This window comes from Rattus norvegicus, chromosome 15 (genome assembly GCF_021556685.1).
Source record: "Rattus norvegicus strain SHRSP/BbbUtx chromosome 15, alternate assembly SHRSP_T2T, whole genome shotgun sequence".
Lineage (NCBI taxonomy): Eukaryota > Metazoa > Chordata > Mammalia > Rodentia > Muridae > Rattus > Rattus norvegicus.
The window spans coordinates 10,755,815-10,769,017 of record NC_141548.1 but is presented as its reverse complement, the minus strand read 5'-3'; the positions used below and the strand labels follow the sequence as shown (position 1 = coordinate 10,769,017).

General features: G+C 43.1%; 2 protein-coding genes across 4 annotated transcripts in view; one reads left to right on the top strand and one right to left on the bottom strand.

Annotated features, from left to right (window-relative positions):
• Ube2e1 (ubiquitin-conjugating enzyme E2E 1) overlaps positions 1-13,203 on the bottom strand; it is a 52,259-nt gene that overhangs the window by 19,236 nt on the left and 19,820 nt on the right.
• LOC134482080 (uncharacterized protein DDB_G0290685-like) lies at positions 4,084-5,884 on the top strand. Its single transcript, XM_087586736.1, is given in 2 exon segments — positions 4,084-5,697; positions 5,700-5,884. Coding segments are annotated over 2 exon segments (1,668 nt in total). The 5' UTR covers positions 4,084-4,214.

Below are 13,203 nucleotides of genomic sequence, written 5' to 3'. Positions count from 1 at the left end.
TGTGGCTTATAAAGGAAACCTAATTTTAAGGAACAGAACGATTACTTCAAGAGAGCTTATTTGTACATTGGTTAGGTTGTTCTTTAAAGAGCCAGGGCTCACAAATCTCACACGGTCATGGGCCATCGTTGGACGGCCACTAAACCGCAGTTTCTCTCCTGCATACTTCTCCCAATACAGTTAACTAAGTGCATCGTCCACATCTGCCACTCTGATGTTCTGTCAGTCGGTGTTCATGCTGACAATGACCACTTGAGGGCTACCAGGCAAGACACTGCTGAAGTGATAAAATTAGAGCACTCAAGACTCTCTTGGCAAGACATCTGTCAGGAGCAGCAGCAGCTGCAGCGCTAGTCCCTAACCCCAGAAACCTGAACAGGGAACAGAATGTTCATCTCCAGCCAACCAGGGCTGCCACCATGAGCACAAGCCTCTGTCCTTGAGCTCCACCACAATGATAGCAGCTAAAACCAGCCTTCGCTCTAAGGCAAGCCAGTATCCACAGACATAGCTTGCAGGTGAGTTCGGTGGTCTTTCCACACAAGACGCAAGTATAAAGTACAATCCCATGTGCTTACAATAGTGCAGCAAGCTTACAGGCAACAGATTATCCACTTAGACTTTATGATCTGGTGAGTTCTATGCTAGACAAAAGAGAAGTTTGACTGTTGGGTAGACAGATGAAGCCAAACCATGCAAGGCCTTTAAAGAGCCAGGAAGATCTTAGATAAGAAAAGCCACAGCAGGTTCTTTAAAATACCACTCTGTAAAGAATTTTACCCCCAATTTGCATCTAAGAACCAGAGGGAGCCTTCAGGTAAGTTACCCTAACACACCCACGGCCACTTAGCTATTAACTGGTAAAGGCTGGACCCAACCCTCTACATTGCTAACTGTCTCTATACACGACCACCTCTATTGCTAGAGGTAGAAGCTTCATCTGAGCTAGCATTTGGAGTGAGGACCCTGGTAATCATTTAACACCTATGGCATAATTCAAACCTCAAAAAGTGTTGAGACGCTAGCTAGAGCCTGCTCACAGACAAGCAGTAAACAGTAAAAGGCTCTAGTAACCAGGAGTGCAAAGGCAAGGTTATGCTTCACCATGCCCATGGGGTTCATTAACTGAATGTGAGGGTACAGTAAAGGGTTTCCAAACACACAATGACTGGACCCTAACTCAAATTCAAACACAATGTATCCAAGGGATTTCAGGCATTGCCAGCCATCACTGAAGTCTTTGTCTGGAGCACACAATGTGTGCACTTTGCACTGTGCATGGAGACAGGCACACAACTGCCTCGCACAACTTAGCTGGGGCTAAAGACTACCGTATGGCATGAGCTACAGTTTCTTGTACACACTAAAGTTCTATGCTGTAGGAGAAACAATACTTTTAATTAGGAAAAAGACTTAATTTTTATCCATCATTCCTTAGCATATTAAGTATCAAATTAGTACATCTCTGAATTGTACTGTGGTAAAATTTTTGAGTTTTTAAAAATACTTATTAATTCTTCGAGAATTTCATATAGTGTATTTTCACCTCCATTGCTCTAAGATCCACTCAAGATCCTCCCTGTGCCTCAACTTTCTGTGTTCGCCTTTTTGCAATGTTTGATTTTAAAAGCTGTTGAGTTACTAACCTGAGTTTCATAAAAATAAAATAAATAAATAAAAGATAAAAATAAAACTGCTTAATGAATGCTAGTCTGGGATCAGGAAGGAGTCTCTGACAGTTTGGTCTTAAATACACTTCTGCCACTTTGTATTGCATATTTATAAGGGGAGATTTAAAGATGATCATAAAACTGAAGTATCTGTCTATGCTCTATGTCCTGCAGGACTGAATTCTCAGTGAAGATAATTTAATTCTTCATCTTTTTATGAACCGGTGCACCCATCTCATTAGTATTTAGGCTTGCTTTGTCTTTAGGAAGTGGTAAAATTATATGTAGCATATATATATATATACATATATATATGTGTGTGTGTATGCTTTAATTTATCATTTATTCCCAGTAAATATTTAATTTTATACCTACTACACACACACACACACACACACACACACACACACACACACACACACACCATGGTTCTCTTTATAAGAATAGAGAAAGGGGTTGTATGAGTGAGAAATGTTAAGAGTCCTGCTTTAGAGGATTGGTCAAAGGGAAGTGGTGTGGTTGTGAGCTCAAGTGAGGGGGATTTAGACCTTGGCCAGACGTAGACATTTGATATGGAACAACTCCTTATACATGCAGGCACAAGCTGCACTGGGAAAGCTCCTTTGTAGAGGAAAAGAAGAGAGAAGGAAAGGCCTAGTGGCAGCAGCTTTTTAATCAGCTAGTCAATTGATTAGAGTAAGAGAGGGGCCTTTAGTGACAGAACTCTAAAGACAGAGGCAGACAGACTCTTCGGAGTTCCAGGCCAGTCTGGGCTAGAGGAAGACCGTGGCCCTAAAATGTAAGTAAATATATAAAAAGAAACAAGAGAAGGAAGGGGTGAGAGGAGCAGATGTCCTGCCACAGAGCAAACCTGAGGCTGTCCCTGGCTGCATAAGACCATGTCCAAAAACAAAGCCAAGTCAAACAACAAAAAGGTAAAGCAGTCTACTTTCCACAAATTTTAACTGATATGATGTGCATGTATGTGTGTGTGCATGTGTGTATGTGTGCATGTGTGTATATATGTGTGCATGTGTGTATATATGTGTGTATGTATGTATGTATGCATGTATGTATTGTGTACTGGTATTTGGACACCCCCTGCCTACCTAGACATGTATATACAATCTATCCATTCACCCATTGTGTGCTCATGTTCTGTCTGTGCACAACCTGCATGCCCAGTGCCTGTGGAGGCCAGAGGAAGGCATCAGATCCTTGGTGAATTACCAAATGATTTAAGTGAAGTCCAGTATTTATGAAAGCAGATCATTTCTGACAAGATTTTCAAGTGTAATTTCTGTCATTTCGGAGATAGTTTTTGAGATAAAAATGAGAACTGTTTTTTTACTTAAGTTTCACAGATCAATTATTTCAAGTGCACACTGAGATATGTGTGGACACACATGTGAATGTTACAGAAGGCTGTGAGCTGCCTGAAGTGGGTGCTGGAAACTGAACTCGGGGCCTTCTAAGTGGTGAGCCGTCCCTCCAGAAGAGACTTGTCATCCTAACCAATGCTAAACTAGTGACTGAATGGTCGTCTATACTTGATGGAATTCTTAATAGCCCATCATTGAACAGACAGAAGGAGAAGCAGACCAGTGAAAGAACTTGGCAGGAAGAGCGTATGGCATGTTCCTGTCACCTGCCCCTGGGGACAGGGAAGCGTGTCCTACCCCAAGCACACTATCTGCTGTGTGCCAACAGAAGAAGCTCTCATAATTCTGTAGATGTGAGCGCTCTCATTTGTGAAATGAGCGATAGGCCCTTCATTGTTAGAACTTCCAAGGAAAACTGGTGCCTTTTGGAAAAAGAACTAGTTTGCTTTTCATTGAAATGCTATGTAAGTTTATACAGAACACTTAGAAGTTTTTTGTTTTTATTTTTTCATGTAATCTCCATTCCTTCCCTAGACTGGGGCTCCAACATGGCCAAGCCCTAATGTTTCCTGCTCTGTGTTCCTAACACATCACACCATGTGTGGATGCATCTCACGGAAGGCTTGTGAATGAACGAGAACAAATTCATACAGCACTCTGACTGCTTATTGACCTAATTCCAGAGGTACACGGGTAATTTCTTTACTGGTTATTACCAATTTACTTACAAAGTCTAAATGTAAAAATCTATTCACAAGCCACCTAACGATGTTACAACTTCTTTCCTTTCCAACCTGCACCCAATGGGTCTTAGTCCACAAGCTCTACTGAAAAAAAAAAGTCAGCCACTTGTGTAGGAAGACGGGGAAGGGCAGGGAGAGTTCACAGGAGGGAATGGAAGGAGCAAGGGAAAAGAACAGGGAAGGAAGATAGGACAGCCTTCTTAAAAAGGCTAAATCTCTTCCTAACATCTTACCTGCTCTACAACTAGACAGCAGAATCAGCAGCTCAAGGGTTATTAGAAACAGCCAGGGGGACGCGAGTACATATCGTGCTGCAATTAGTTCATTGAAAACTCAGTCGCTCGAGGAGCAGTCAGGCAGAGACTCCTCTCGGCTTTTTTTCCCTCCTGCCTAAGGATCTCCTACGGAGAGCTGCAACAATGCCCAAAAGAAAGGCTGCAGGTGATGCGAGCTAGGAGCCAAAGGGAAGATGGGCTCGACGGTCTGCTGTGCCTGTGCCCTTTACACAGGAGTTGAAACCTAAAAGAGCATCAACTTCAAGGAAAACGAAGACCACAAATGTCGTGGAAGAAAACAAAGATGCAGGTGCCACAACAATTCCTGAAACCAAGCCAGAAGTTGTTAAAGGAGAATGCAACATGGAAAATGCTGAAAATGGAGAAGCCAAAATTATTGAGGCACCCATTTCTAAAATGGAAACTGAGGAAGTAAAAGAACAGATAAATGAAGACACTGAAGGAGACGGAGGAGAAAAGAAAGAAGCAGTGGTAACAGAAGGCAAAAATGATGAGCTGGAAGCAAACATTCAAGATGTGGAGAACGATGAAGATGGAAATGAGCACAAAGATACAGGTGAGGAGGGAGAAGATGGGAAAAGGGAAGGAGGCCTAAAAGAGAAACCAGATGTAGCTGAAATCGAAGACGCAAAGGAGGCCAAAAATGATGAAGAGAAGGAAGACAAGGAAAAAGAAGATAACAAAGGAGGTGATGGGAAGAAGGAAGAAGAGAAAGATGACGAGGGGGAAGCTGAAACAGAGGAAGAAGTCAAAGAACAACAGAAAGAGGAAACTGAGGGGGATGATGGGAAATGCAAAGTAGAAGAAAACAAGGAAGGTGGAAAGGAAGGTCAGCATGAGGAAGAAGGGAAGGAAGATCTGCATGAGGAAGACGGAAAGGAAGATCTGCATGAGGAAGACAGAAAGGAAGATCTGCATGAGGAAGAAGGGAAGGAAGATCTGCATGAGGAAGAAGGGAAGGAAGATCTGCATGAGGAAGAAGGAAAGGAAGATCTGCATGAGGAAGACAGAAAGGAAGATCTGCATGAGGAAGACGGAAAGGAAGATCTGCATGAGGAAGAAGGGAAGGAAGATCTGCATGAGGAAGACGGGAAGGAAGATCTGCATGAGGAAGAAGGGAAGGAAGATCTGCATGAGGAAGAAGGGAAGGAAGATCTGCATGAGGAAGACGGAAAGGAAGATCTGCATGAGGAAGAAGGGAAGGAAGATCTGCATGAGGAAGAAGGAAAGGAAGATCTGCATGAGGAAGAAGGAAAGGAAGATCTGCATGAGGAAGAAGGGAAGGAAGATCTGCATGAGGAAGAAGGGAAGGAAGATCTGCATGAGGAAGAAGGAAAGGAAGATCTGCATGAGGAAGAAGGGAAGGAAGATCTGCATGAGGAAGAAGGAAAGGAAGATCTGCATGAGGAAGAAGGAAAGGAAGATCTGCATGAGGAAGAAGGAAAGGAAGATCTGCATGAGGAAGAAGGAAAGGAAGATCTGCATGAGGAAGAAGGGAAGGAAGATCTGCATGAGGAAGAAGGGAAGGAAGATCTGCATGAGGAAGAAGGGAAGGAAGATCTGCATGAGGAAGACGGAAAAAAGAAGGCTGAGGGAAACGAGGATAGAAAGAGGAAGAGCAAGAGGCTGCTGCAGAAGGGAATGATGAAAACCAGGTGGAGGAGGAGGAAGAAGCTGACAACAAAGGCTTCAAACAAGATGGAGAGAAAGGGGAGCCTGCGAGCACTGTCTACATCTGCCCTCTTCCTGTTGCAATGTTAATAGAGATAAATATTTTATCAGATATTTTATAAACAGTGCTTTTCTTTAGCATCATTCAATCTCAGACCATCATCATACCAGTTATTAGTTGCAAAATACCTAACATGACACCTTTATACATTTTGTGATTATAGTAGTGCAAAATAGGAAATGTACTTGCAACTTTGTGAATGTCATTGTGTGTACGTTATGTATTAAATCTTTGAGTTTCAACTTTATTCTTTATTTTATTATTTTTTTTATTTTTTTTTTTTGGTTCTTTTTTTCGGAGCTGGGGACCGAACCCAGGGCCTTGCGCTTCCTAGGTAAGCGCTCTACCACTGAGCTAAATCCCCAGCCCCTCAACTTTATTCTTATACGTGGTAATTTTGCAGAGTAAGAGAATTCCAAAAGAAAGAGTTTGCCACAACTTTGCTGTAGTTCTCTAGGTTGCTTTTATAAAGAAGGTCAACTATTTTCAGGTAATGCCAAAACTTAGGATTGCCATTACCAAATATAACTGTATTAGTAGCTTGGAAAGAATATACAATTTTAATTTCATTTTTGAAGAAATTTGAATGAACACTACACGTTGAGAAAAAACCAGTAAAGGATAAAACAAACTTTAAAAAATTAAAAAGTACAAAAAACACAAGTTTCTAAAATGAAATGTTTTTTAAATAACTTAGACTACTACAGTGTCAGGTGCCACTAGTCCGGGTCCTAAGAACACTTTACTTACTCACTCTGTATGTGTATGCCTGACTGAGGTGCCAACTTGCAGGAGCTGACTCTCACTCCACCACTTGGCTTCTGGAACTGAACTCAGGAAACAGGGTTCATAGCAAGCTCACTTCCCACTGAGCCTTCTCTGGCCTGCGTCTTGGCTCCTAACCCTAGCTTCTGAGTTTTGTTTTCGAGCAGGTGGGTGAGCTCCCCTAGACATGACTGTAGCGGGTGGGATCCTCAACCTGTTTTTTGTTTTTTTTTTAAAGATCTATTTATTTATTTTATGTATGTGAGTACACCGTAGCTGTCTTCAGACACACCAGAAGACGGCATTGGATTCCATGACAGATGGTTGTGAGCCACCATGTGGTTGCTGGGAATTGAACTCAGGACCTCTGGAAGAGCAGTCAGTGCTCTTAACCGCTGAGCCATCTCTCCAGCCCCCTCAATCTGTTTTTATTAATGCATTCTATATGACAAAACTGCACGTCAGGCTGAGGCCCTGACACGAACTGTGTATGCCAACCTACTTCAAGTAAGGAAGCAACTTTGCTCCTGTGTGAAACCTAAAATAAGATGTCAACATTCTTCTCTATATTCTTTTCCTCAGTTATAAAGGAGCTGAACCATTAATTTTTTAATTTATTTTTCCATTTCAGGGAATATCACCAAGCCCTAAAACAAATGCAGTGTTAAACTCACTTTAATTTTAAAAATAATTTTGGGATTATTATTATAATTATACCTTATAATTTTGGGATGTATATCTCATTCTTAGAGCTCTCAGGAGATGGAAGCCACACAACTGTTTACTCCAGAACCATTCCATCCCAAGCTGCATTCTCTGGTCCAGTGGCCCTCATCCTTCTTCCCAATGCTGCAGCCCTTTAATACAGTTCCTCATGTCATGGTGACCCCAACACTATTTTGTTGCTACCTCATAACTGCAAATTTGCTACTGATATGAATCATAATGTAAATATCTGCTATGCACGATATCTGCTATGCAACCTCCAAAGGGGTCATGACCACAGGATGAGAAATGCTGGACTAGCTGCTAGCTGGGTTTTACGTGTTAGCAAAGACACACTGGCTAGCAGCTAAACAGTTGTGCACACTATAGCAGACACAGTTAAAGAACAACTTCCAAGTAACTTTTTATAAAAATACTATTGTAATAAAAAAAAACGAGAATTGTAAGAAAATATTATCCACTTTGTGATACAGAGTTCCCTAGCATTAAAGGGAGCAGGACACTTTTGCTGTTCTCGTTTCTGTGGAAGGTTGCCGCAAGCTCTGGTTACAGTTCAGCACAGCTGGAGAGCAGGGGGCTGCAGGCTAGGAGACAGGCCACAGGCTCTGAGTCATGCTCTAGAAAACCGACCTGTGTGGTGCTACACTGTGCCCTCTGCAGGAAGGCTGACAGCCCACAGTGAAGCATCCACTCTGGTCCAGACCCACAGGGCTGGAGCTCATGCTCATGACTGGAGTTAATATGCTAAGGCGAAAGCCAAAACCACGGACAATCCTATGGGAATGGAAATAAGCACCTCCAACAGAAAGACATTCCAAACGGTTTTAATAGTGAACCAAGTGTTAGCCTGTGAAAAACTCAACTTTTCTGATGTGAAACTTTTGGCATCTTATATCAACCTCAGTTATATCTAAATACAGAACAAAATTTGTGAAAACCTAAGAAAGTATTCTCCCTTTAGCTTTTCCAACACAGCCCATGTTGAAAAACCTTTCTTTCTCCATCTGCACTAAGATTTACAGAGTTTAAGGATGGCTGAAGAGAGAGAGCTTCAGGACACCCTGGGACTTCCTCAACTGGCAATTACTTGTGCCTTCCAACCTGACTGGAAGATTTTGTAAAAATGGGGGAACACAAAAATAAAAAAATCAGATTAAAGTTATTACCAAAGAACTTATCAAACACGTTCATTCGGCAAAGGTTCACAGTGCACACCCCATTTAGGTTAGGAAAATGTAACATACAACTTAAACTTACACAATACAAAGTATCTCACTGTACCACTGCAAAGAGATAAAGAAATTCAGGACAATAAAAGCTAAGGAAAAAAGACCCTGGACACTGGGCACTGAGAAAGGTGCGCATGTAACGTCAGTGAAACAATGTAACCACTGTACACAGGCACACTGACTCCCACAGCGTTTGCAAGTCTCTGCTGTGACACGACAGGGGTCGGGCAGGAGATAGAGACTACTGGCACCATAACATGCAATGGCTGAGACCCTTTATCACCCTGTGGTCGCATCAGGGGATATTGGAAGTCTTCTGAATAGCATCCTGAGAGGCTGCTTTCTTAGAAGGCAAGCATAGAGCTTCATAGATGAGAATTAAAGGGCGGGAAGCAGGGTTTTCATGCTCTTTGTTGGCTAGAAATGCTTTCGTGCTCACAGACCTCTCTACAGTAGCAAACCACTATGCCACGCTCCCCCCCCCCCCCCCCCACACACACGACCAGAGGCACCCTTTCCTCTCCCTTCTCTGCCCACATTCTAGCTAGATCTCTTTTCTTTCTCAGTTCTGGTTCCTTGCCTCTCGTGAGTTCACGTCAGATCAGTCAAAAGCCTATGGAACAGAACAGAAAGTCTTTCCGGCTATTAGCTCTGCCCAGCACCATGAGACCACTACCACCACCACCACCACCACCATCACCACTACCACCACCACCTCCTCCTCCACAACCACCACCCCCACCACCATCACCACCATCACACCACAACCATCACCTCCACCACCACCACCATCACCACCATCACACCACAACCATCACCTCCACCACCACCACCACCACCACCATCACACCACAGCCATCACCTCCATCACCACCACCACCATCACCACCCCCTCCACCACCACCACCATCACACCACAGCCATCACCTCCACCACCACCACCACCATCACACCACAGCCATCACCTCCACCACCACCACCACCATCACACCACAGCCATCATCTCCACCACCTCCACCACCACCTCCTCCACCACCACCACCACCACCACCTCCCTAACTTTATCTGAACCCAGTTGTTGAAGACCTGTGAGGTGCTAGCCTGGGACAGGAGCAAAACTAGCAGTTACTACACCAGATGCCTAAGGGTTAGATAAAAGAGAATTTCAATAAAGCTCACACCCTTCCTCTATGGTCACCCAGACCTAAATACAGCACTGGTCCCAGGCTGAGAGCATCCACACTTTCATTCTCCACACGGGCACAGACAAACTCAATCCCAGTTTATAATTTTAGTCAAACAAAGTGTTGAGTTTTCCAATTGTGATCATTTTTCTCACTTACCTACCAAGCAACTGCTTCAACCAGTATCTGCAAACAGCCAAATGAGCAAGCTGTCTTCATATGCAATCTGATCTACACACTACTACTGTAAATTTTCTTAAAAATTAAGACTATAAGCCAATACACAATATATGTCTATAATCCTTGTACTTGGGGGTAGAGACACAAGGATCACAAGTTCAAGGACAGCCTAGGCTACGATAGTGAGGTAGACTGTCTCAAAAACTAACAAACTGAACAACAAACAAAAGTCCATAGATTTAAAACGTCCCAGATGGTGTGTGTGGTAGCACACGCCTTTAACCCCATCACCTAGAGGGCAGAAGCAGGCAGACTTCTGAGTCTGAGCTCAGCCTGGTCTACAGAGTGAGTCCAGGACAGCTAGACCTACATGGTGAGACCAGGATACACCTATCAGTAACTCTAGTTTATCTGACTCTCTTCTGGCTTCTTCAGGAACCAGACACATACATGATGTACACATGTATATACTCTAGCAAAATGCTCATACTGAAATAAAACTAAATAAATCTTTTAAAGAGCTTCTAAACAAATTGTATCTAAATAAAAGACTAAAACTGAAGAGCCAAGCTTTGATTACTTTCAACTGGAACAGTAAGACAAATAACAGTTACAATTTTTTACATAATCATTCCACTTTTCTTTGATATCCTCAGGTATGAGGTATAGTAAAAACTTAAAAATAAAAGAAACCAGAGTGGCACACTTTTAATACAAGCGCTCAGGACAATAAAGTCAGGCAGACCTGTGAGAGCCAGCAGACCTGTGAGAGCTAGAGGTTACCTTGGTCCATAGTGCGTTCCCGGCCACCCAGGGTTTCACAGCTGGGCCTGTCTTAAAAACAACAATAAAGACCAAGCTGGGACAGGGTGGACCTGGGAGAAGTGAGGGTTACAGTAGGAAGTGACTATCACCAAAATACACCGTACGAAATTCTCAAATACTGAAAACAGTATATCTACACTTTTAAAATTTCTTGTTGGTTCTTTGTATGAATATTTTGCGTGCATGTATATATGTGCACTGTGTTTGCCTGGTGCTTAAGGAAAACAGGAAAGGCACCAGATCTCCCGGATCTGCAATTACAGATGGTTGTGAGCCAACAGCGTAGGGAGTTTACCCCAGTGCTCTACAACTGCAGCATCGCCCCTAATCACTGAGCCACCACTTCAACCCAAACGTTCTTTTGTAAAGACATAAAACACTCAGATTCTGACCTGAAGGATGACTTATTGGTTAAAAGCACTTGCCACCAAGTCACATGACCTCCTAAAATAAATTGTTTTAAATTAAGGAAGTTTTTTTAAAAGCCAATTTAAAAAAAGCCCACAAACAAATCAATCACGAAACTTAGTCTAGCTCGGTATACTAATAAGCCTTTAATCCCAGCACTTGGGAGACAGAGGCAGGAAGACATCTGATGCAGCCTTCCCTACATAGCAAGTTCCGGGTGAGGCAGGCCCACATAGTTTAACTCTAGCACTCAGGAGATATAGTCCGACAAAACTGTGAGTTCAAAGCCAGCAAGGACTATATAGTGAGACCCTGTGTAAAAGTGAAACCACTGTGACACCTAAACAGAAGGATCAGAAGGATATGGCCACGCTGATAAAAACCCTCGAGTAGATCTTAAACTTTACATACAGTTCAATGTATGAGTAAAACTGGACACAGCAACTCCAAGTGAGGTTTACAACTGAGAACCACAGACCAAGAACACAATGCAAAAGCACGGTGGTAAGGCACGAATGTCTGACGGGTAGAGACCAAATCCACAAGCATTCCTACTTGGGAGCCCAGGGACTTGAGTTAGCCACTTAACCCTTAAAAGCATCCCTTCTACCAAGTGACAACCACACTGGCGTACTTCTTAAGGTTCAATGTTATCGTCAGCTAAGTTCTATTCTATTTTTGTTGTGGTTGGTGGTGGTGTTTGTCTGTTTTGAAACAGGATCTCTCTACACACCCCTAGCTGTCCTGGAACAGAGGCTCCATCTGTCTGTCCCAGTGCTGCCACTGAGGCATGTACCAGTTCGTCCAGCTACTAGTTTTGTTCTATGTTTAAATCTCCACAACACATATGAAGCTAAAGTTAACTTTTAAGTCTCTGAATTGTCTTGAATATCAAAAATCAGCCTTCTGATGCTCTCTCTCTGCATTCTGTACAACTTCCAGGAATATGTACACACGAATCACTTCCTATTCCCTTCACTGTCAAGTGCAAGTTCACGATCCTACGTGCTTTGTTTGTGCTACTACTGGGGTTGTTTCTGTTCACATTTGACTTTTACCTCCTTAGAAATCTTAACTGACAAACAATCTTTCTTGGTTTTTTGTTTGTCTGTTTTAAGATTTATTATATATACAATAGTCTTCCTGCATGTATGTTTGCATGCCAGAAGAGGGCACCAGATCTCATTGTAGATGGCTATGAGCCACCATGTGGTTTCTGGGAATTGAACTCAGAACCTATGGAAGAACAGCCACTGCTCATAACTGCTGAGCCATCTCTCCAGCCTGGCAAACAAGCTTTGTATACTAGGTAAATGAAAAAAAAAAATCCACCATGGTTTTGAGAGAGAGAGAGAGAGAGAGAGAGAGAGAGAGAGAGAGAGAGAGAGAGAGAGAGAGAGAGAAACTGGTCCCTACCTGGCAAAGTGTGACACATCTGTAATCCTAATTGGGAGGTGAGGCAGGAGGATCAGTTAAAGGCTGTTCTTGTACCCAGAATCAAGGCTAGCAGAGCTACATGAGACCCTGTTACAAAACAAAGCATCATCAACAACAAAAACAGAACAGGATTTCTATCTGTGCATGCATGGTTGTGAGTGAGTGTGTGTGTGAGTGTGTGTGTGAGTGTGAGTGTGAGTGTGAGAGTGTGTGTGAGTGTGAGTGAGTGTGTGAGTGTGAGTGTGTGAGTGAGTGTGAGAGTGTGTGTGAGTGTGTGTGTGAGTGTGTGTGTGTGTGTGTGTTGTGAGCCACCGGTGTGAGTGCTCACATGCATCTCCTACCAGTGCAGCACTAGTAGTAAGAAGCACTGCAGTCACATCTCATGCTGTCGTCTGCTACGCCCATAACTGAACGGTTAGTTCCTGAGATCTCAAGTACACACACAGGAATGACTGGATCACCACTCCACCTCCATCTCTTCTCACACAGATAGCAACTTCCTGTAGATTTGAGACTTTGTACCTAGGCATGGAGCTCACTTGATTTTGTGACTGTATGCAGTATAAGTGAGGCTGGGCTTGATCCCCACTACACACACATATACTCGAGCGCACACACACACACAC